Here is a 24,562-nt window from a genome sequence, read left to right on the forward strand (position 1 = left end):
CATGTAGTTCATGATCTCCCTCATAGCCTTTTGTTTACTTGCTCTTGATTACTCTGGAACTTCTCAGTTACTCCTTGAATAGGCTGGCTCTTTATGGATCAATTCACCAGCTGTCTTCCTTCCCCCGTGTTTTGGTTTCCAGACAATCTACCATCTGAGATCATTGATCATTTGCCCTTGGCCATAATCTTTTCTGCTTGACAGGCTTTCTCATCTCCCTGTATATGGCCTACTCATCTCCCTGTATACAAACTGCATGCCGCTTTGCCCAGAATACTCCAGTGGCCTTCTCAAGTTTGTGTGTGTAACGGCAGATGGTGCTAACATATGGAGTAGCAGTCAGGAGTAGTAGGGAATTCAGAAACGTCATCCTCCGATTGGTGCTCAAGCTTTGCAGCTCTGTCCAAGAGCTTTCCAACAGGGTGGGGGAAGTGATCTTACTCAAATTTGCAGGAACACTAAGAAGAGGCATTGATCCAACACATTTTTTGGAGTGCTGGATGTAATGCACAGTGCTTTCCTATAAACATATTGGAAGGAAAGAGTAAGAGACAGTGAGAGAGCCAGAGGACTAGACATAGAAATATACATAGGGTAATAAGCAACTAAGTCTTGTTCACAGCAGACTCACTGAAATTAGTGGACATGACTAAGTTAGATCTTCTCTGACAAAACCACCCTTATATTTTATTACTCAGTTTGGAGTCTGGAATGATGTTTGTCCCCAGTTAGACCAACCAGGTACCCTGGTTTCCTTTTTTACTTGAATGTAACCACTTTGGCTGTAGTGTTCAACTGCCTTCTTCTGAATTATCATACTATTGTTCCATCTCTCATCAGTACTGTCTGCTCTGATAGGCAACAGTTCGCTGAGGCTTCAGGCAGGGTCTTCCTCAGCCCCAACTATCAGGGATCCCGTTTTAAGAACATAAAATCCATGTTAAAGCAGACCAAAGGCATGTCTAGTCCAGGCGTATCTTGCAGTGGACAACCAGATATGAGGAACGCTTGAAGGAGCTGGCTATGTTTAGCCTGGAAAAGAGGAAACTGAGAAGAGGTATGGCAGCCATCTTCAAATATCACAAGGGCTGCCACATGGAAGAGGGAACAAGTTTGGCTTCTCCTGCTCTGGAGGGTATGACTCAAACCAATGGCTTCAAGTTACAAGAAAGGAGATTCTGACTAAACATGAATCTATGATTCCATGATTTTAAAAATGCAGCATTTCATCACTTTGGTGTTCGTTTTCCTGGGCTCCTTTTGGGGGAAAGATGGGATAGTGCCTTCAATTAAATAATATCTGGAAAGGATGCCACTAATGAGCTGTAGAGCTGAGGTAATCAGAAATTCACGTGTCTCTTTATGGACAAGATCCATGAATTTCCATTTTGCATACTACACCAAAAGCAGGGAATTCAAAGGGTTAGATGTGCTTTTATTGCAGGGCAGTTGTGGGAACTGACTTTCTGTCTGATATCTGTGTAATTTCCCTCTCTCTCTCCAGCATCAACATTTCAACAACTTCTCTAGGCAAGTTGTTCCTTTGACTGGCTCCATGTACAGATCTTCCCAGAAACAAAATCAATGGTGTCCAAACGCTCCCAGATCAATATTCTCTCCGCCTCTTAACTTATGCTGTTTTATACTTTTCTCGAGCTGCTTTGTGCTTCCCAACAATTACCTGTTTTGAGACTTCAAGCTATTTTATTTTCAAAGATTAGAAACATCCATAACTGAGATCCAGTGGGTGGAGTTTATTTTTATTTTTTTAATTTAAATAATTTTGGAAATTGGGATGTAGAAAGGGGAGGTTTGGGGGAGTCCGAGAAGTGAGGGATATGAAAAAAAGGTTATGAAATTATACATGTTTGTTTGTCTTTTTATTTGTTTGTACTGTTTATAAAAATTTTGTAAAATCCAGTGGGTGGAGTTTAGATACAGCTGTCCTCTTACAACCAAGAGGATTCAAAGTGGTAGCCAAAAAGGCAATGATAAAAGCAGCACCCCTTCTGAAGTATTTCTGACTCCTTTATTATTATAACTCAGTATTTTAGGGTGTCAGCAGCTACGCTTTGGAACTCCCTGCCTATTGATATCAGTGAGGTGCCTTCACTGTACTCTTCTCAGCACACATTCTTCTTTCGACAAGCCTACCCAGATGTTTAGAAAGTTGGTGTGAATTTAATTCATTTTTAGTCTATTGTTATTTTAGTCTTTGAAAGTTTTAAATTATTGTTTGCTAATTTTTCCTATTGCTCATATTATTGCCTTATCTTTTCTGTAATCGAGCGAAATATGCATTTACTGAATAATAAATAATAAACAGATAACCGTGTGAGGGGAATCAGAGCTTACAGGGTTAAACAGCTTAGAGTCCAGTGTCCTGCCTACTGGGGAGGGGTTTCCCACATCCGGGAACTTGTTCTTTGTTCTGTGTGAGTCTGCTTTCGGTTTTGGCTGAGACGAAGGGAGTCGCAATGTTGGTCACTCCTGGAGCGGATGATTTATTTCTGTTGCTGTACATAATAAAGTTTCTTACAGATTAGAAAGAAGCCGCGTACACACAGTTTTTTGCACACTTGCACACAAAGGCATGGGACGCGGGTGGCAATGTGGGTTAAACCACAGAGCCTAGGACTTGCCGATCAGAAGGTCGGCGGTTCGAATCCCCGCGACGGGGTGATCTCCCATTGCTCGGTCCCTGCTCCTGCCCACCTAGCAGTTTGAAAGCATGTCAAAGTGCAAGTAGATAAATAGGTACCGCTGTGGCGGGAAGGTAAACGGCATTTCCGTGCGCTGCTCTGGTTCACCAGAAGCGGCTTAGTCATGCTGGCCACATGACCCGGAAGCTGTACGCCGGCTCCCTCGGCCAATAAAGCGAGATGAGCGCCACAACCCCAGAGTTGGCCACGACTGGACCTAATGGTCAGGGGTCCCTTTACCCTTACCTTTACAGAAAGGCACAAGCTGTGTTTACTCTGCTACACGTCCGGTAAAACTGAGTGGTAGCCGAAGTGTGCCGTACCTAATTACTCCACATACCATTGTTGTTGTTGTTGCTGCTGCTGCTGCTGGCCTCCACTTGTCTCGAGAGACAATGGAGTGCATTTCCAGGGGTGAAACCAAACCTCTGTGCTAACAGCACCAAAGTAACCTCCCTGAGGTGCATGCCTAGATAGTGTGTATGGAAGTCCTAGGCTGCCCAGATGAAGAAGAAGAAGAAGAAGAAGAAGAAGAAGAAGAAGAAGAAGAAGAGGAGGAGGAGGAGGAGGAGGAGGAGGAGGAGGAGGAGGAGGAGGAGGAGAAGTTTGGATTTGATATCCCGCTTTATCACTACCCGAAGGAGTCTCAAAGCAGCTAACATTCTCCTTTCCCTTCCTCCCCCACAGCAAACACTCTGTGAGGTGAGGGGGGCTGAGAGACTTCAGAGAAGTGTGACTAGCCCAAGGTCACCCAGCAGCTGCATGTGGAGGAGCAGAGACGCAAACCCAATTCCCCAGATTACGAGTCTACTACTCTTAACCACTACACCACACTGGCTGACAAGACCCTCCCCCTCATGGCCTCACTGATGTGGCCCCAGCTTGGCTGCAGGAGTTGCTGGAAGGAGACATACAAGGCGCCATCCAAACATCATAGGGATTCTCCTTCAGACTTGTGTAGGGCTTACTCGTTAGCCATTTCTTCTCCCAAAGATATTCCCCAGGGCAGCGGAGGTTTAGGATTAGAGTTTTCTTTCTCTTAGATGGGCTTCCTTTGCCAGTAGACAAGTCCCATTTGCCCCTCACTTCCCAGGTGTGGGGAAGTGGACCTAACTGATAGTCCAGGTCCTTATTTCCCCCATCTCTCATGTGCCAGCTTTCAACATTATAGAATGCCTGCACATTTTGAAATCAAACCCCTTCAGCCAAAGGTACAATGATTCTATCACGGGAGCCAGCAAAGCTCCCAGTGAGACCCAGTTGCAAAGGAACAATTATAAGCTGCCAAAAGTTCACATATGACATCAGCCTGTGGGCTTTATCGGGACAGGTTCCAATTGGTTAACAAGGCCATGTCCCCCCAAGGCATGTTCTCTTAACGCATACCTGAAGGTTCCTGTCCCCACCTTACCCCCATTCCTTGGAAGGGCCCTTAATTTTATCCATGTGGAGTGTTTTGAGTTTCAAACAGGGCCATTAGAGGCAACAAGTTAGGAAGGTGAAGCCTAGTAAGTAAACCTGCTTACTAAGTGACAAGGACAAAACTTGTCAATCATGCATGGTTCAAGTACCCACTTCACACAAGTAAATGAAAAGATCTACATATACTTTTGTCAGGAAGGCATCCCCTGGCACCTTATTGTTCTTCCTGGGTCTCATTTCACTCTGAAAACACCTAGCCTGGTCCCTTTGTCAGGGCTGTCAACACCTGGTTTGGCAGCTGGGAGTGGTAAACCTGAGTATGTGATGATACATCTTGAGGATTATAGAGTCCCCTTCCGCCCCCGCCCCCTATCCCGGTATCACATTTTTTTTTACCTTTTGGAACTAAATAAAAGCATCTATTTGGCTATTTTTGGTGAATTTCTGTGTTTCAGAAAAATGGGATTTCCTTCCCTTATGATGGCTCTGGGAGCCCAGTATAATGGAGGGAAATGTATAGAAATAAGTTTGCATTTAATACTGTGGAGCAGAACAAGCTCGTATTTTATTTTATTTTATTTTATTTTATTTTATTTTATTTTATTTTATTTTATTTTATTTTATTTTATTTTATTTTATTTTATTTTATTTTATTTTATTTTATTTTATTTTCAGTACAACTTAGCTGGTTAAGAAAGCCCAACAGAGACTCCATCTCCTCAGAGTATTGTGAAAGAACGATGTCAATCAACATTTGATGATCTCCTTCTACCGGTCCACAACAGAAAGTGTCCTTTCATACTGCATCACGGTGTGGTACACTGGTTTGATATCAGCTGATAGGAAGTGCCTACAGAGGGTGGTAAATACAGCACAAGATATTATGGGCTGCCCCGTGAATCTGCTGGATGACATCATGGAAGAACACTGCCTCAGGAGCGTGAGGAAAATTCTCAGGGATGATTCACACCCTGGCTGGCACTTTCTTGATCTTCTGCCCTCGGGCACAAGATATAGAAGCATGATTAGTCGTACCAACAGGGTAAAGAATAGCTTCTATCCATGGGCTGTTAGGCTGCTGAATGAAAAGATAACAACAGGGCAACTGACGTTTGGGTTTGGTGTGTGTGTGTCAGTAAACGAGGGGAATTAAGACTAAGAGAGCTGAGTGGGGGGTGCTCATGTAATCGCACTGTATACAAGTTGTACAAGTGACAATAAAGTATTTCAAATTTCAAATTCTGGAGCTATGGCTGTTGTCAAGTCCTTACAGAGTAGAATGCTGGCCCAAGAGGCCAATGCTTCTGATGAATTGGTTGGGTACACTCCTCCCTTTGTCCGCAACACTTGGTGTGGGAACTTATTCAAGAATAGAGGAACTTAAAATGAGCAGCCCCAGTTTGAAATGGGCACCACCCTTATATGACAAACTTAGATCCATTGATTTCAGCAGGTCTGTTCTGAATATGACTTAGGCGGAATTTGACTGTCATGATTTCGTCCTTGGTTTTACCATTCTTCCTTGTGAACTGCTTTTAACATGACATATATGGGAAGGCAGGATAAATAAGTCAAGAATCTATAACAACTGGCCTTGTTCATATGATTTCCAAAGTGGTAATGGGAGGAAGCCACTGAGAAGAGGTCCCCATGACTGGAAAATATCAGTTGGGCCTTAATCTGCTGACACCCCCATTTTATGGGAGACACAAAGCTTCTTTTAAGAACACAGTGGAATCAGCAATTTCACACATACACCCCTATTCAAAAGACACTACAGAGAAACAAGGAATTCAGGATAATAACATCTTCCCTCCGGCTCTCAGGAGACACGCAGGAACGCAATCTGCTGCGTCGTGGCAGGACTGTTTAGAACGAAGTGCACAGTTTGAATATAAAACGCAAAATCATCTCATCGATGGACAACAATCAGATTACATGCAATGAGACTGGATTCCCCACCCACCCACCCCGGCTAATGAATTACAGAGAAAGAGACTCTTCGCATTCTTCAGACACATCCTCTCCTCTAAATAAGATGCAATCCAGCATATTGAATTTTATGTACTTACCTGTGCATGCATAAAAAATTAGGAATTAGTGCCTGATCTTGGCTGTGTAGGGTACTTAAACAGTTGCTCCCGTCAGTTCTAATAATGCAGAGGGAAGGAGAATAGCACCCTGATAGGAGCTTTTGAGCTCAAAATATTTGTAACTCCAGGTTCCTTATTGTATTAACTACCTGGTTGTTTTGTAGCACCCTGCTTGTGGTTAACACTTAGCTGGAATGAAATATTCAACGCAGCAACAGAGAAATTAAAATAATAATTTATTTGTCAGACAAATAAATGAGAGGCACAGTGGTATATGGTTACCAAGCTCTGGCCTGCCTCCTGCCATTATGGCCAGCCCTTATATTTCCTTAATCCAGCCCCCTTTGCTCCTCCTTTGGCTGCCTCTGTTCAATCAGCCTGCTTGAATTTCCTATTGGCTGATTGCTATAACCAATTTTAAGATACACTCATATCCTCCTGTCCTTATATGGAACACAAAGAGCTATATATTGTTACATCTATAAATGACAAATAAGTAGTAATATATCTTACATGTGTCTCAACAAAGAATCTTAATTACCAGCTCACCTCTTGCCCTCCTTGCCCTCCAAAACAGATGGTTAATAATTTTAAAATTTTATCTTGAACAGATGTCAGAGACCTTGGGTTCACATAAACATTGAAAGATCTCCTTCATTTGAAGGTTTCTAAACAAATGTTTGACAACTAATATATCTGGATGGCGTCTCATTGTCTAGGAGGAAAACACTGTCAAGGTTCTCTAAAAACAGCTGGTCTTGTGCCTGGCATGAAACTTTTGAAAGTCTAAGCCCATTTACCTGATCAAGATATAAGCCAATATATGCCTTGATTAAAAATGCAGTCTATATTCAGATGCCACATTCCCCCCTTTCAAGCTCAAGGACCAAGCGTCCTTGATAGCTTGATCTGCATCATATTCTGAGTTAAAGCTCTGTATAGGGCCATGACATGAGGTAGAGTTTCATTCGAAATCATCTTGCTAATTGTACTTCTAAAACATGAAATGATACATGGCATCATACATAAAACCATTACCACTACTGTCAAGAAAAACAAGCAAGACAATAATATCCCTTTGAGTCCTGTGACATTAGGTAACCATCCCATATCCCATCCTTCCCTTGTTTGTACTGGGACATGTGCTATACTCTCCATCTTTGTGGCCAACACACGGATTGCCTCACCATTATCAGAAATGTTAAAGCAACAGGCATTCCCTGTCAAGTTCAAGACTCCACATAGGCAAGTACATAATCCATTCCCATTTTCAGCTGCAAAATGCGGCTCTACTTTCATCCAACTGTTGTGCAATAAGTCTCAAACTCTGGGCCGTTACATTGGTTACAAGTTCCACTACTGCTTGCAATCGAATTATTCTGTTTAGATTATAAATAGGATCCTGTGCCCCTTGTATGAGCTCACCAGGATTCCAGGAGGCAGGATCATAATAGGCTATAATGCGCTCTGGTGGCCAATCATCAGTACCGCTCCAACTTTGGGTACTTCCTCCTGCTATATGAGAAATATCAGCGTTTCTTCGTGTTCGCTTGGCCAAATTAGTGGGCAAAATCCACATTGGTGGTAATACCCATCCCAGGAAACAAGTCCCACTCCATTTGGAAGGGAGTTTCTTGTATGCCCATTCTCCACATATCCACCACAACCATGGGTCTGAGGGTTTTGGTATGTGGAGTGCATGAGGCGAAATATCACAAGGGGTATAGAGTTCACAGTGCAGTATGTTAGATTGCCTTTCTCTGTCACAGTTATGTTCCATACCACTTTCCATGCATGAATAAAAGGGGTTGCACAGGGCAAGGTATTCCGAGTTCGATAGGTAGTACCGTTTGCCCAGGTATGACTATTCTTAATATAATCCCAAGTATAGTGACAATGAGAAGAGCCTATCATGGTAGAATCAGCTGCATCTTGATGATTTATGTACACAGAATTCCCCTTGTACAGGTATAACTCGTAATGTTTAGTTGAGTTCCATCCGAGGAAATTCTGTACTTCTGTTTGGTGTGGCATTTCGCTTACCATACCAATAGCATTTAATGGTATCGGTAATAAGGGCATACCTCCCTCTGAATCATCTGGCCCAAGAGAGCAAACAAGGCAATTGGTCCTATTTGCAACATTGGCTTACCATTTCAGCTAAACCTACCCACATTTGTGGTCATAGCGGAATCCATATTTAGCAAATTTGGTCAGATTCAAGGACCCTTCCTCTTCCCAAGGGATCAGGATTAATAATAATATCATGTTGATGTCTAGCATATGCATTCCTTCCACAAAAGATTACCGTATTGTGATAGCATATAAATATTAGTCCCTATATAATTCCCCCAGTGACAGAAATGGGGAACCACCAAGACCAAAACATATATCCCAAAGATCCCCAATGTGTAATATCCCTGATAATTGTTCCACAAGGGGGCAGTCAATCAATTGTATAAGAGAATCTTCCCGCTCACAGTCTCTGGTTCAGACGCTCCTCAAGCTTCAGGCGTGCGCAGGTCAGCCAGCTTCCAGGTTTGTGGCTGCAGCAGGCCGGTCGTCTAATGTTGCCCGAGACCTAGCCCGTTCCCGGTAGGGCTAGATACAGGGGTTTTTGGAGAGAGTCAGTTTAAGAGGATTAGAGGGGTCACCTTTGCATGTCCAACTGCCTTCGGACTTCTTCAAACGGGAGTGATGAATCCAGGGGGGTCACCTCAGCTACCTTCACCGCTGTTGGAGTAGAGAGCAAGACGGTGTAAGGTCCACGCCACTTAGGTGCAAGTGGATCACGTTTCCACTCTTTCACCCATATGCTATGCCAGCCTGAAGCTGATGAATCGGCACGGCAATGCTGCACGGCGTGCGCTCGAGGGCCCACCTGTTAAGATAAAAACAAACAAACAAACAAACACGAGAGAGAGACAAAAACACGGGAGAGAGATTGCACTTGTCCCTGTGTCACATGGTCTCTTATTTGTTTGAGGTCAGTTGGAATATCCTGAACAAAGGAGGGCGGCCTCCCATACAGGAGCTCAAAAGGTGACAACTTAAGTCTTTTGTGGGTGTGCACCGAACACAAAACAGTGTTATGGGTAACACGTCTACCCTCCTGAGACTTTAAACATATTAGTGGGCTTCTGGCATGCCCTGCAGATACCTTGCACAAGCGTCTGGCGGTAGGTGGTAAGCCTGGCCAGGTGAATTGCATTGTTTGGATCCCAATTAGGATCTTCCAAGGGAAAGTTGTCCTGGAGATGACGGTCAATATTATAAATATTTCCCACTCTGGCCTGCTCACGCAAATATATCTGTGTTTGGATTTATTTGGCAAGATTCCTTTCCTAGCTTTGGCTTTTACAGCCAATAATTTGCATCGTTGGACTTTGCATTCCCTTATCCATGGAGGATTTTTATTTAATGTGCTCAGCCAAGAATCTATATGTGAAAATTGTTCTGGGCACCCTCCAGTCTCTTTGGCGAAGTTAGACCAAAGTTTGCTTACTAAATTTATATCAAAGGTTCCTTGAGATGGCCATTCAATATTTTGATTTGGCCACTCTAATTCACATAACGTTCTCAGGCGCTCTGGCGTCAGTTTGACTCCATATGCCCCTGAGAAGGCTTTCTTAAAATTATTTAACATACATTCAAAAGGTGTATTTCCCCCCTTTGAACCCCCAACTCCCATTGTATGGCCCTGTGAAGTATCCACTCAGTCACTCACACACACACCTTACTGGTAAACGAAGTAGTACTCACTCCACACTTAGGTCAGCTACACATTGTACTTTCTCACACATGCAATGCGCCAGATACTTCACCACACACTACCTCCCATTCTTCCCTTTTCCCCCACCAGATCACCATCTGATATACCCAGCCACCTAGCGTACTCAGTTCCCCTTTACTGAGACGCAGAAGTTTGATCAGGACTTCTCTTCCTCCCAATTAATTGGAGGGCCAAAACCCCTTAGTGCACTTACCCTTAGCTGGTTCCCTGTTTATTTCTCTGGTCCCCCCCGGTCCGTCGCCGTCGGTGGGCAGGGTATCAGACAGACGAGACTGCTGCGTTCCCCTGGAAAAAAATTTTTCCAGTGCGCGCTTGGGTAGGCAATCAGTTGTCCTCTCTCTTGTACCCCGTCCAGTGAGGCGAAGGCGCTGCGTTCCAGCAGACCACTTATCCGAGTCGCAGGCACCATAAAATGTAGCACCCTGCTTGTGGTTAACACTTAGCTGGAATGAAATATTCAACGCAGCAACAGAGAAATTAAAATAATAATTTATTTGTCAGACAAATAAATGAGAGGCACAGTGGTATATGGTTACCAAGCTCTGGCCTGCCTCCTGCCATTATGGCCAGCCCTTATATTTCCTTAATCCAGCCCCCTTTGCTCCTCCTTTGGCTGCCTCTGTTCAATCAGCCTGCTTGAATTTCCTATTGGCTGATTGCTATAACCAATTTTAAGATACACTCATATCCTCCTGTCCTTATATGGAACACAAAGAGCTATATATTGTTACATCTATAAATGACAAATAAGTAGTAATATATCTTACATGTGTCTCAACAAAGAATCTTAATTACCAGCTCACCTCTTGCCCTCCTTGCCCTCCAAAACAGATGGTTAATAATTTTAAAATTTTATCTTGAACAGATGTCAGAGACCTTGGGTTCACATAAACATTGAAAGATCTCCTTCATTTGAAGGTTTCTAAACAAATGTTTGACAACTAATATATCTGGATGGCGTCTCATTGTCTAGGAGGAAAACACTGTCAAGGTTCTCTAAAAACAGCTGGTCTTGTGCCTGGCATGAAACTTTTGAAAGTCTAAGCCCATTTACCTGATCAAGATATAAGCCAATATATGCCTTGATTAAAAATGCAGTCTATATTCAGATGCCACATTTTGACACTGATTTATTATCCAACTTTTCTTCCTCTCTGGTGCATATGCAAATACTTTTACTACTCTAAGCATGCTTTCTTAAAATAATTCACTGCTACCACTGCTGTTTTGAGAGAAAGTGAAACATTCATATTAAGGAACTGTTGGTTTGATCCAGCGAAGACATTTTGCAAGCAAACTGACTTCTGATCAAGCAGTGGAAACTTTCCTACCTCTCTTCCCCCTGTGGAACCCCCCCCCCCACCTCACAAATCTGCTCTGGGGGTTCCCCAAACCCTCTGTAGCAGTTGGGGAACTGGCACCAGGAAATAGGAAAGGAAGTGGAAGTTCTGTTGCATGAACTCTTAATTCATGTCTCTCTGTTCATGCAGTGACTCCATTAAATTCAACCTTATAATGAGCTGCATAAATTGAATCAAGTCATGGTGGCTTAGTTGATAGATTGCTGGATTTCAGCGGTGGAAATGAGGTGGGATTACTGTTAGACCCATCATTAGTGAGGCCGAGGGTCACATATGCAAGAACACAACATGAATACAATTCTGGTAAGAACCAGTTGAAGAGGAAATTAGTGGCTGATTGCTAAAGGGTAAAGCAACTCCATGGAAGGTACAAGGAGGGTTCTGACATCTAAAGTAAAAATGGGTTGAGTAAGTTGTATCCATAGCTGTCAACTTTCAGATTTGAAAATAAGGGATCAACAGCCAAAATAAGGGATCAGCAGCCTCACCTGTCCCAGGCACTCCTGTCTTCCACTGCCTCCCACAGTTTGGTCAAACTCATGCTGGCAGCTTCGAGAACACTGTCCAACCATCTCGTCCTCATAGTTCAATGTTACTAGTGAGCAAAGTTACCCAGTGAGGATTTGAATCTTGGTCCTAACTTTTGGGGTTAAGTTTCTATTTAGCTGTCCATTAATACTGACAAACCGTATCTCTCATTCATCTCTCAGATCCCCTTGTAAATCTAAAGCAGTGTTTCCCAACCGGTGTTCCGCGGCACACTAGTGTGCCGCGAGACGTTGCCTGGTGTGCCGTGGGAGGGAGGCGGGCGAGTCGGGCGGCGAGAGGCGGGGCGGCGGCGGCGAGGAGAGGCCGCCCAGCGCGGGGCTCTCGCCGTCTGCCTGCCTGGCTGCCTGCATGGCGCTGACGTCACGGGGCTGTAACGTGCCTCACATAGGCACACGCGGGGCGGCGAGCGAGCTCCCTCCCACATCCCATCGCCGCTCGCTTCGGCCGGCCTATTGGGCTGTCGCAGGCGGAAGGCCTGCGCATGCGCGAGGTTTTCGCGCCTTCGGGATTCCCTTCACGCCTTCCTCCTCCTGGGTCCTTGAGAGCGCGGGAAGCGGCAGCGCGAGACCGGCGTTGAGCCTGGTAGGTATTGCGCTTGCCAAGGCAGTCATTTGGGAAATGAAAACTTGCAAAGCAAGCAACCAGTTCAATCTGAAGTACGTGTATGCTTAATATCCTGTATCTGAAACCTGTTCTGCCCCCTCCCCCACACTTGGTGCCATTTTCATCTACACATGCAGCAGAGTAAGTTGACCCAGAATAGTACCAATTCAGATGGCAGATGGGAGAATGACAGTGCTGAATGCTTTCCCATGTAGAACAGTCCCTGCAAATAAAAACCTAGCATATTTGGAAGAGGGATGCTAGCCTAACCATTACCTTCTATGCTGTTACTATTTTTTTATTTTATTTTTTACATAAGTAAAAAGTGACCTTTCCCCATCTGGCATGGTGGTGTGCCTCGAGATTTTTTTCATGAAACAAGTGTGCCTTTGCCCAAAAAAGGTTGGGAAACACTGATCTAAAGTACTGACCTCACCACATCCTGCGGTAAAAAATTTCCCCAAGTTAATTACACATTGTGTGAAGGTAAGTTTGTGAAGCTACAGCATTCCTACTATAAGCTTAAGAGACACATTCACGCTCTCTCTCTCTCTCTCTCTCACACACACACACACAGAGAGAGAGAGAGTCGAGCCCCTCCGAGCCAAAGGCCCAAAGGCAGAAAGCCCAGCCAGCAGCCAAACGAAGCCTCAAGCGGTGGTTCCCACAGCACAGCAACCCGGCAAAGGGATACAGCAGCAAGGAAAACCACACTGTCACCTCTCCGCTGGGAAGCACTGAAGCAAAGGCAAGCCCCCAGGCAACACGGCTGATTGGATCGGCACAAGGCATGCAAGCTCCACCCCCCAGTCGTTCTCAGACTCCTTATTGGACAGCCAAGCAACGCAGTTGAGGAGCCTCCCTGGCCGGCAGGGAGGGAGAGGAGCTGCTTCCTTTGAAATCTGGGAAATTTACGGGATATCAACAATCCGGGATAGCAGCGGGAAACAGCGCTGGAATAAGGGAGTTTCCCGCCAAATAAGGGAAAGTTGACAGCTATGGTTGTATCTCATGGACTGTGATTCAATGAGAGGTGGTGAAGCACTGGGATGGCAGAAGATGGTTGGATAGAGGATGAACAGCGAAGATGACACACAGTTGCCCCCAAAGTTTGTGTCCTAACGGAAATGCTTTTACAGACTCTTTGGACTCTGGTATCTGATAACGCTGCTGGAGGAGACTCTTGAGAGTCCCATGGACTGCAAGAAGATCAAACGTATCCATTCTGAAGGAAATCAGCCCTGAGTGCTCAATGGAAGGACAGATCCTGAAGCTGAGGCTCCAATACTTTGGCCACCTCATGAGAAGAGAAGACTCCCTGGAAAAGACCCTGGTGTTGGGAAAGATTGAGGGCGCAAGGAGAAGGGGACGGCAGAAGACGAGATGGTTGGACGGTGTTCTCGAAGCTACAAACATGAGTCTGACCAAACTGTGGGAGGCAGTGGAAGACAGGAGTGCCTGGCATGCTCTGGTCCAGGGGGCCACAAAGAGTTGGACACGACTAAACGACTAAACAACAACAACAAAATCAAGGAGAGGGTTTTCAAACCTGTTTTCTCCAGTGTTGTTAGCCTGTAGCTCCCATCAACCCCAGCTAGCTTAGTCAATAATCAGGCATACCTTCTGAAATATACTCGGAGTCGAGTGCGGATTTCATGCTCTTTATTCAGCTCAACAACATCTGATAATGCATTGCATGGTTGCCCCTTCTGATGGGACAGTCTGCCAAATGTCAGAAAGAATAGGTGAATCAGTTCTCCTTCAGGGGCAGATTATGTCATTTTGGGGTGGGTAACATAGGAATCAGGGCAGGGGCAGGGCATGGGGGAGTAGAGAATAAATTCTCAAGGAAAAATGGGGTGGGGTGGTTTTTTCCCCACCGCAGGAATAATCCTTCCAGGGCCATCGATGGGGACAGGCTTCTGCCTCGCCTTCATGGATTTTGGGGGATACAGTCTCTTCTCCCTGGAAAAGTGCTTCATTAACTCTGAAATTTTGGATCCCCTCCAAACTGATGCCAAAGTTTTGTGCTTGTTTTCTGCCAACCTATGGGAGAGAAATATATGTCCATTGACTTGCATAGGGGGTTATGGAAAGACCCACAGGAAAGACTGAGGGTGGGGAAAATCTCACCCTTCCAGCAAGAACCTTGTTACCCCAAGAGTGGGCAATGGAGTTTGTGGGGAGCTTCTTTCAATTGATTTTCGCAGGGAACGGCATAGATCCATATGAAAAAAAATAATAATCACTGTTTTTAAGTTCTCCAAATCACTGTGATTGGAGTGCCCTGGGGAAATAATTCACTATGATTAAAGGGTAGACCTGTCCATCACGACAACTCCCTATGCCCCTATAAATATCACTTTAAAACACACACACACACACAAACAACCTTGATTGCAATCATAACCGTGGCCACATGTGAACTGCTGCCTCTGGCGCCAGAACATAAATGCTATGTTTAAACACAGAGCTTCACATGTGACTAAAAATATATATAATTAGTAACCAAGGCAACTAACTGTGATGGAACCTTGCTTTTAATAGCAAATACCAAAATAAGCTTTTTAGCGGTGCTTAAGGAATCTCTTCTGTGCATAGTATGCAAATTTAGATCATGCTGAGAGAGACGGAGGGGCAATTAAAATCAACATGTCAAGTGCTGTTTGGATAACAAATCTTTCGGGCCTCGCATATGCAATTCAAAAACCAAGCCACTTGCGCTAGGATGAAGAAGCCAAGCGCACAAGGACCAGCGCTGTATTCATAAACTAGATGCAAGAATATCAGAAGCTGTGCTTTACCATATCAGATAATTAGCTGGCCTAACTCAGTATGGTCTGGGCCACAGTCCCTTCTGGAAAACTTTCTGAGGACTACATGCCACTGATGGAGAGGGCCAGAGATACTTGCACACTGCTCCGATAAGGCAATTGAGAGGCATTAGAATAAGTTAAAGACACACCCTAGCCATGAAAATACATTTTGTTAGGGATGCACAGCTGGGACGTAGCCTTGGGCAGGTTCGAAGGGCCAGGTAGAGAGACCTGGAAGACCACATTTGGGCCCTAGACACAGAGCCATAGCTAGGTGATCTTGTGCCCCTGGCAGAACTGTCCAGATGGCACCCCCTAGCCACTGACAAATTAGCACTTCTTTCCACCTCTCCTCCAACCCCCCCCCCCATTCAATTCACCCTTTATTTAAAACCTTTTCTTATGAGGCAATAATCAATATTTTTATTTATGGACATATTTATGGACATACTTTTAGCCGATTTCGTGCCCCCGCCCCTCACTTGTGCCCCTGGTGGGGTCCCATTTCACCACCCCCTAGCAATGGCCCTGTCTAGACCCTAGGTTCCCCACCCTTGGTTTACACCCTTGGTGTTCAACTGATGGGTTGGGATGCACCACAAGGTCACAGCCTGATCTAAGGTGGGTTGTCACAGCAGCACTGCAACCATATAGATATATGGGTTGGTTGGTTGGTTGGTTTAAAAAAGATGTTGGTCCCCATATGCATACAGTGGTACCTCGCAAGACGAATGCCTCAGAAGACGAAAAACTCGCAAGACGAAAGAGTTTTTTGTTTTTTGAGTTGCTTCGCAAGACGAATTTCCCTATGGGCTTGCTTCGCAAGACGAAAAACAAAAAAAAATGAAAACGTCTTGCAAGCTTGTTTCCTTTTTCTTAAAACCGTTAATACCCAGGGTGACTTCGAGGAGCAACTCATAGCACGCGGTGTGGTAGCCTTTTTTGAGGTTTTTGAAGACTTTGGTGATTTTGAAGACTTTGGGAAACCGTGCTTCGCAAGACGAAAAAAATCGCAAGATGAAAAAACTCGCAGAACGAATTAATTTCGTCTTGCGAGGCACCACTGTATTTAGGTTCAAGATGGGTCCAAGGCTTGGAAAGGTTGAAGACCACTTGCCTAAACCAGTCCATTGCCAGAAGGCTGCACATGACTTCCGCTTCCATTGGTCTGATCCTCCCGCCAAGTCATGAGAGAGAAGATGGATGAACAGGTGGAAGTGCGGAAGGGATGAAGGAATGGATGAGAGGGTGGATTTGTGTGTGTGAGAGAGGGGGGGGTGTCCTATCCATATTTTGACAGATTAAACTCCATGTTCTTCCAAGGAAATTCTGCAGTGTCCTGTGAAGGAGACAAAAAACCCAAAACAGAAGCCTCTTTTGCAAGAAAAGAAAACTTTTTAAACAGGTTTCAGCAGAGTACAGGTTTTGGGTGGACACGTGAGCTACCCTAGTACAAAGCAGCTTCCAGTAATAGTAATAGTAGTGATGTATGGAAGTGAGAGCTGGACCATAAAGAAGGCTGATCGCCGAAGAAATGATGCTTTTGAATTATGGTGCTGGAGGAGACTCTTGAGAGTCCCATGGACTGCAAGAAGATCAAACCTCTCCATTCTGAAGGAAATCAGCCCTGAGTGCTCACTTGAAGGACAGATCCTGAAGCTGAGGCTCCAATACTTTGGCCACCTCATGAGAAGAGAAGGCTCCCTGGAAAAGACCCTGATGTTGGGAAAAATTGAGGGCACAAGGAGAAGGAGGTGAAAGAGGACGAGATGGTTGGACAGTGTTCTCGAAGCTACCAACATGAGTTTGACCAAACTGGGGAGGTAGTGGAAGACAGGAGTGCCTGGCGTGCTCTGGTCCATGGGGTCATGAAGAGTCGGACACAACTAAACAACAACAAGAAGAATTGGAAGGAACCCTGAGGGTCATCCAGTCGAACCCCTGCAAAGCAGAAATCACAACAGAAGCATCCGTGATAGATGACCATCCAACCTCTGCTTAAAAACCATAATAATAATAATGTGAATAGTCAGTATTTGCTTGAAATGGTTATTGAATAAGGTTTCAGCTCATAATGTCCATCTCCTTTTATCTCATTTTGAATTTAATGGGTGGCGTGGCGTGGCCTTTTCTCATGCAGGATTTCAGCTGATCAGCTTTATAATTGCTACACACCTTGTAAATGGAGCTATTCTCCACAGGGGGTTGGAGATGGTGACTCTGCACACGCTCTTCTCCTTTGTTTTTAAATCACTCACATTTTGTTTCAGATGGGGTTTATGAGGCTTCCCTTTTGCTCTGGTAATGATTTGTTGTTCAATTGTGTCTCATCTGGCTATTATCTTCAAAGCGCCTTGAGATGCAGCACATGAAAGCTGCTCTCACAAGTGGTTTATGGAACGGAATGAGAATTCAGGTATCAACAGGCTGCGATTAATGGGCCTGCACTAGATAATCAGAGTGTTCCTTCCTCCCTTGAAATCAGCAGTGGTGTCAGGCATCCAGGAGTGGAAAACCTGCAAACAAATGTCGTACATGAGGTGGATATAAACCTTATGATGTCCAGGTCACGCATTTCACCTGCCTTATAAGAGCTGATTGGTGACATTATTTGTCAACATATGAGATGAGAGCTGTAGGCAGTGAAATAACAGAGCCATTATCACCCACTGCAAATCAAAAGAAACCACAGTCATCTTCCAAAGGGGAAGATAGTGGAACCATGCCATCACTCCTGATTTTAACTGACATTGATTGGCAAGTGAAAATAAAGCCTCCTCAAGCCCTGCTGAAGCTAGGGTTAGACTACACTCTTGTTGTAAGACTAGGCGCAGGTGGCGCTGTGGTCTAAACCACTGAGCCTCTTGGGCTTGCTGATCAGAAGGTCAGCGGTTTGAATCTCCGCAATGGGGTGAGCTCCCTTTGCTCTGTCCCACCTTCTGCCAATCTAGCAGTTTGAAAGCACACCAGTGCAAGTAGATAAATAGGTACTACTGCAGCAGGAAGGTAAAACGCATTTCCATGCGCTCTGGCTTCTGTCACGGTGTTCCGTTGCACCAGAAGCAGTCTAGTCATGCTGGCCACATGCGACCCCATAATCACTTTTGACTGGACTTAACCATCCAGGGGTCCTTTAACTTTACCTTTACATTTCCAAACCCCCCCCCCCCCGACACTTGCGTATGCTCTTTGGGGCTGTTGAGAGTCATATTTGCTACCTGTATTTTAATGAACATTGGGAGACACAAGCATAATGTCCTGAACCCCTGGCCTACCTGGCAGTAAGTCAGTATGTCAAATTCCCAGTCCAGGGTCAATCCAGGTGTCCAAAGTCCAAAACAGAGCACCGTCCCACAGAGATCTGGAACATCCAATGTGAGAGTCAGGGACTGGGCAGGTGAGGAGGAGAAGTGGAGACCAGGAAGCTTGTAGTCAGGGGCCAGATGATGGGAGTATGGAGCCAAAATTATATCATTTGTGCTAGATTCTACAAGGAGGTTCTTGGGCTCTTGTGCAGGTCTTAGCCTTTGTCGGAAGAATGGGAAGACCTGTAGCCTATGGGATTTGCTGAACTACAACTCTCATGAACTCAAAGCCACACACAGGTTCCCCATTTATCCATGAATTCAAAAACAGATGCCATGAAGTATAGCTGAATTTCAAAATTAGAGGTGTAGTGTCAATCTGGTATGTAAATCTTTCCCTGTCTGTAGACAATAACTAACGTGCAGAGATTTTTTTTTTTTTGCGGGGGGAGAGGGTTAGAGAGGAAAAAGCAATGGCACTCTGCACATGTGTAAAGGCACACTTTCCTAAGCACATGCTGTACAAGTCTGACGGTGATGAGAAAAGCAAGGTTGAAAATTGCAGCCCTACCAAGTCAAAGAATTATCAGCTGCCGCCCGTTCAAGTCATGAAAACATATAAATAAGGAATAGGGAATCTGTGGCCCTCCAGATTTTAATGGGATAGAACTCCCATCAGCCCTGGCCAGCATGGTCCATGAGGGTTGGTAGAAAAGCCTCAGTAAATTCAAGGAAATATAAAGTGTGTGGGGGACAGGCAAGAGTGTGTTTGAGATCTTGAGATGGTTTTTTTTTTTAAATTGCCTGACATTTCTGGTGGGAGGGCTGTGTTTCAGTAATTCCCATAGACCAGCCCCCATGGACCTGGATCCCACAAAGCTCAAATGTTGCCTCTCACTTTATCAGCCCCCCCCCCAACTCTGGTCATCTGGCCAGGCCCAAATATGTCTTTCTAACATGTATGAAAACCAGAGTGAACAAAATCAGTGCCTTTAGAGGTGTCATTTCCCTTCTTTACTGTCTCATTTCTTCCATTTGGTCTTTGATGATGCAGATTAACCTCTCCATTTTCTTTTGGAGTAATATATCTAATCCCAGCGGCGTAGCGTGGGTTATCAGCACCCGGGGCAAGGCAAGTAATTTGCGCCCCCAAACCCGGGGCAAGGCAAGTAATTTGCGCCCCCTAACCCCTAACCATGGTCATTAATACTGACGGCTCTACTCTGGGGCAAACGTCGTGGTGACTACTGCCCTCCGTGGTGTTGTTTTTGCAATTAAAGGACCCCTGCCTCAAATAAAGCATCTTGGGGATTGGGGACTGGGATTTGCCAAGGGAGCTGGAAATTGCAGTTCAGTGGCGGGTCAGGGGGAGAGGGTCCCTTCCGCGTCTGGGTGCCGCGGGCCCCTTTGCGTCAAGACGCGCATCTTTGGGCGTCGCGGCGCAGCCTTCTCAGTCCCCCTCCCCGGCCCGGCTAGTCCCGACGCGGCTTCTTTCTGGCGCGGGGAGGGGGCGGCTCTGGGGCCAGTGCATCGGCCGGCCTCCGGCGCAGGTGGGGGGGGCCCGTCGGGGTGGGTGGGCGGTCTTGGCGCGCAGGCACTAGAGCGCCGCAGATAGTGCGTTTGGCGGGCTGCGCGCGTCCAGACAGTGACCCGAGCCTGGGCGGCGTGGCGCTTGGTGCCGGAGCCTCCGCCCGCAGCGCCCCATCGGGAGACCCGGCCGGAAGGAGCCTCGAGCCGGCTGTCGGACGCGGTTGAAGCAGCCAGGGCGGCATGGCAGGCGGCGTGCACCCCCTGCACCCCCCACGCTACGCCACTGCTCTCTGCCCCACCGCCAGGCTTCGGAGCAGCCTTCCGAAGGCTGGCGGCGGGAGGAGGTCTCTCCGCCTGGACAGTGGGGTTCCTGCTTCCTCAAGGAGGGCCGGCCAAACGCGCCCCCCCCCCCAAATGTTGCGCCCGGTGCGGCTGGCACCCCTGGCACCCCCCACGCTACGCCACTGTCTAATCCTGTGTTCTTTTTTTTATTTCTTTTGGATTGGATCCACAGTTCCCCTTCCTCTGATGGATGCCACTTTCTTTTCTAATGGGAATCTTCCTTGGATGCAAGTGGTCCTTCTGGATGAACAAGAAATGCTCCTTCCAACAGAGAAAGAGAACCTTTGGATCCAAGCCATCATATTTTGACTTCTTCTTACCAATTTTTTAAGCTGCCTTGAGCCTCGAATGAACAATTCATTGAATCGATTTAAATAACTACTTAAAATAAGAGTTCAGGAAGAAAGGCAATACCATAATCAATCATTTTAAAGCTGGAAACATTTCATTAATTAACGGCAAACATCCTTCTACTACGGATGCAATAAAATTGTGTATGTGGCTATGTGTTCTCAGAATAAGGGAGTTATTTGCAACCTTTCTGTAAGACTGCCCTTATGTTTTTCAGGAGGATAGATTTTTCAGTCATTTACTAGGGTACTAATTAGGAATTTGTTGGTATCACCCATACTGGTCAAATGTGTACCATTGCTTCAGCTACAACATACTCTTTGAGCTCAGTATGGTGGGTTTCAATTGCTTGATGGACTTCTTGGTTTTGCCACAACAGGTAGGGAGTGTGGTCAAGGAGAGAAAAGGGAATGGGGTTGTGGTTCACTGAGATGTTGAAGGGACACCGTGTCACCTACCAGACATCAACGGCCAGCTCAAGTGGATGAAGAAGGAAATGACTTTTGGTTCCTAGAAACTTCACCCATCTTACAGGAATAGAACAGGTAAGAAATGGAGCAAACTAGCGCTTTCCAGCTCACCGTTTGGTGAGTGTAAAAGGAAGGGCATGGACCAGTCAATCCTCTGATCCAGAAGCCAGAGTGAGGTTTCCTCAACAGGAAACAGAGGTGTTCATTCCATTGCCTCCCCTAAGGAAGGATATCCCCAGCGTTCAAGCAGGTCACTCCTAGCTTATTGCAAGACACTTGTGATTAATTAATAAAAAGTTGGCTCTTTGGTCCATTGTTGTGTCTTATGCCAACTTTCTGGGGTATGGGGGAATTTATTCTTGTAGATCAAATATTACATATGTGCAGAACAGATGTCTGTCTGGCCCACAGGAAAATGTGGCATTTGAGGGTGCACCCTGGTGTGCCTTGCTCACCAATGCTATGAAACCCTAGAGACATCAAAAAGTGTCCAAAACCTGCAGACCGGGTGGTTTTGTGATCTTTCCTTGCAGTTCTAGTCTAATAGAAGCAGAAGTCCACACTTGCATCTTCTTGTTCCTTCAGAAGCCATCACTCCTTGTCCTCCAGGTTTGACAGAGCCAAGACGGCATAATTCTGCAATTGTTTGCGCTCATCCAGGTTATACTGCAGCTTCTCCAGCAGCTCAAAGTAGCGGAAGAGGGCGCCACGCGGCCAAATGACCTGCTCGTCATTAGCAGCCTCGTATAGCCCTGGCAGGTTCTTGTGGACATATGTTTCCCAATCCAGAGGCCCAGCCTCGACTTCTGGTATGCTGTATATTGTGGATGGCCCCATGCTCATTTTGTCATGCCCCTGGGGTGAGCTGTACTTCTTTTCCACCAATTCCATCTTAAATTTGTCAGCTTTCTGCTGAGTCTCAATCTGCTTCATTTCTTCACTCAGTTCATTCCGAATGGTCTGGAAATTGGTGACCATGGTGGCCACCATGAGGTTTCTGAAGATGAATGCCCCAATGAGGAGCCACAAGCAGATAAACAAGCCACTGATTGCTTTGTTTATCTCTGGGACCTTCCACGTGTCCTGCAGCAGAGCATACCAATGGTCCATGGTGAAGAGAATGAAGATGGTCACCAGTGAATTGGGCATGTCTTGAAAATACTTGTTGTACTCTAGGTCGTCCAGGTTTGAGCGAGTGTAGCTCTCAAAGAAGAAAATGCCTGATACAGCAAAAACATAGAAGAAGAAGACGAGGAGCACCAGGATGAAGCTCATGGCTTTCATTGCTTTGAAGAGGGCCATAATGAGGATCCGGATTTGCCGGAGTCTAGGGAAGAGCTTTAAGCATCGCAGCACACGGCAAACCTGGAGGAAGTATGTGACGGCCTTGCTGTGTTTCTTTTCAACAAGGAGTATCAACTCAGGGATAAAGGATATGATGGTGACTGTGCAGTCAAAGACATTCCAGGAGTTCTTAAAGTAATCCTGAAAGCTAACAGCCCAGTTCAGCCCAATTTCCACCAAAAAGATGAGGACAATGACCCAGATGATCACCTCCATTGCTATCTTCATTTTCACAAAGTGGTCCTCCAACTTATCCCTTATTTCTACTAAGATCATGAGGACCACCATGTTCAGGCAGATGAGGAAAATCATGAAGACTTTGAAGATTTGGCTGTTCAGGACTGAATAAGCCCAAATAGCGACAGGGGGCCAGCGGCTGCAGCGCACACGGATACGGTTACGGCAGCGTGTTTCTCGGGTAATCACGACATTCCGTTTGGGCGCAACATTGAAGCGCACCAGCTGGTGATGGTCTGTGAGCATTAGCTTCTTTAGCTTCCGATGGTCCAGGAAATCTCGTATGTTATGGCGTGGAATAGCACTGCCTAGCCCCCGTAGATAGTCAATCAGATAGAAAGTGTAGATCAGCTTGGAGCGGATGGCATCTGCTCGGGGATGCAGTTCAAAGGGTACTTCATTTGTCTCTTTGGAAGCATGTGATGAGGGTGGCTGGTCCTCCATGACTCCTGCTGGCTCCTCCTGGTACGGCCCAATGAAGATTGGAAGGTTCTTCATACAGCATAATAGACACTCAGTGGTGACCTCACAGGTGACCTCACACCTGGAGCAGTCAGAGCATTCCACTAGCCTGGTTCTATTAGTATGCCTAGGACTGCAGTTCTTAGGATCAATGCATGCAAGTTATATAATGGAATGCAGACATGAGCCAGTATATTGTCTAACCGCAGTGGTCCATGCACTGGTAACCTCGAGGCTTGATTATTGCAATGCACTTTATGTGGGCTACCCCTGTATCTGCTTCAGAACCTGCAGCTAGTGCAGAATGAAGTAGCCAAACTAATTACATGACTAAACTACTGGCAATATGTTGCTCCTCTGCTGTGGCAGCTGTACTGGTTGCCAGTTTCTTTTTCTGGACCAGGTTCAAGGTGTTTGTGTGAATTTCCAAAGCCCAAAACAGCCTAAGCGGAAAGGACCATCTGATCCCTTATGCTTCACCTCTGATGGGCACTTCTTGTAGTTCCCCACAGCCCTGAAGTTCAATTAGCCCTTGCTAGGGAATATTTATTGTGGCAGACCCTGACCTGTGGCAGAGCCTGACCTGTGGAGCCTAGACGTCTGGCAGGAACCTTCCCTGCCTTCTTTTAGATGCCTTCTACAGAGCTGTTCTACAATGAAACACACAACATACATACATACATATATACATACATACATACTGTTATTCATATGCAACCTTTCCATAATTAAAACCATGCTCAAGGCCGCTTACAATGTGAAAAAAAATACATAATTACAATTATAACGAAAGTGGTCACAAACAACATAAACAATAAAACATCAAAAGTTTGCAACCAAATTGGGGGGGGGGGGAATCCACATAAATCATAATATCATCCAAAATAAAGATACAAAAATAAATGTCAATAACAGCAGCAACCATCCTCCACCAATCTACCTAAACAATTCACCAGCCCAAGAATCTATTCTGCAGCCTCAGCTTTTGTAGTTGGAGTCAGTCAGGGCCCTGCCCTCTTAGCCCAGGTGGAAAAAGGCTTGCAAGGCAGGGAGGAGGAAGAGGAGGAGGAGTTTGAATTTGATATCCCGCTTTATCACTGCCCTAAGGATTCTCAAAGCGGCTAACAATCTCCTTTTCCCTTCCTCCCCCACAACAAACACTCTTTGAGGTGAATGAAGCTG

At 45.7% G+C, this 24,562-nt stretch overlaps 1 protein-coding gene and 1 long non-coding RNA gene across 2 annotated transcripts in view; both read right to left on the reverse strand.

Moving 5' to 3' along the window:
• Nucleotides 1–24,562, reverse strand: part of LOC308593173 — a 143,830-nt gene that overhangs the window by 55,004 nt on the left and 64,264 nt on the right. The gene's annotated exons all lie outside the window — the stretch shown is intronic.
• Nucleotides 21,671–23,387, reverse strand: LOC308592586 (cation channel sperm-associated protein 2-like). Its single transcript, XM_081204140.1, has one exon. It carries the CDS (start codon nt 23,360–23,362, stop codon nt 21,929–21,931), a length of 1,434 nt encoding a protein of 477 aa, XP_081060266.1. The 5' UTR covers nt 23,363–23,387; the 3' UTR covers nt 21,671–21,928.

Source organism: Podarcis bocagei, assembly GCF_964188305.1.
Source record: "Podarcis bocagei genome assembly, chromosome: 8".
In the NCBI taxonomy this organism is placed as follows: domain Eukaryota; kingdom Metazoa; phylum Chordata; class Lepidosauria; order Squamata; family Lacertidae; genus Podarcis; species Podarcis bocagei.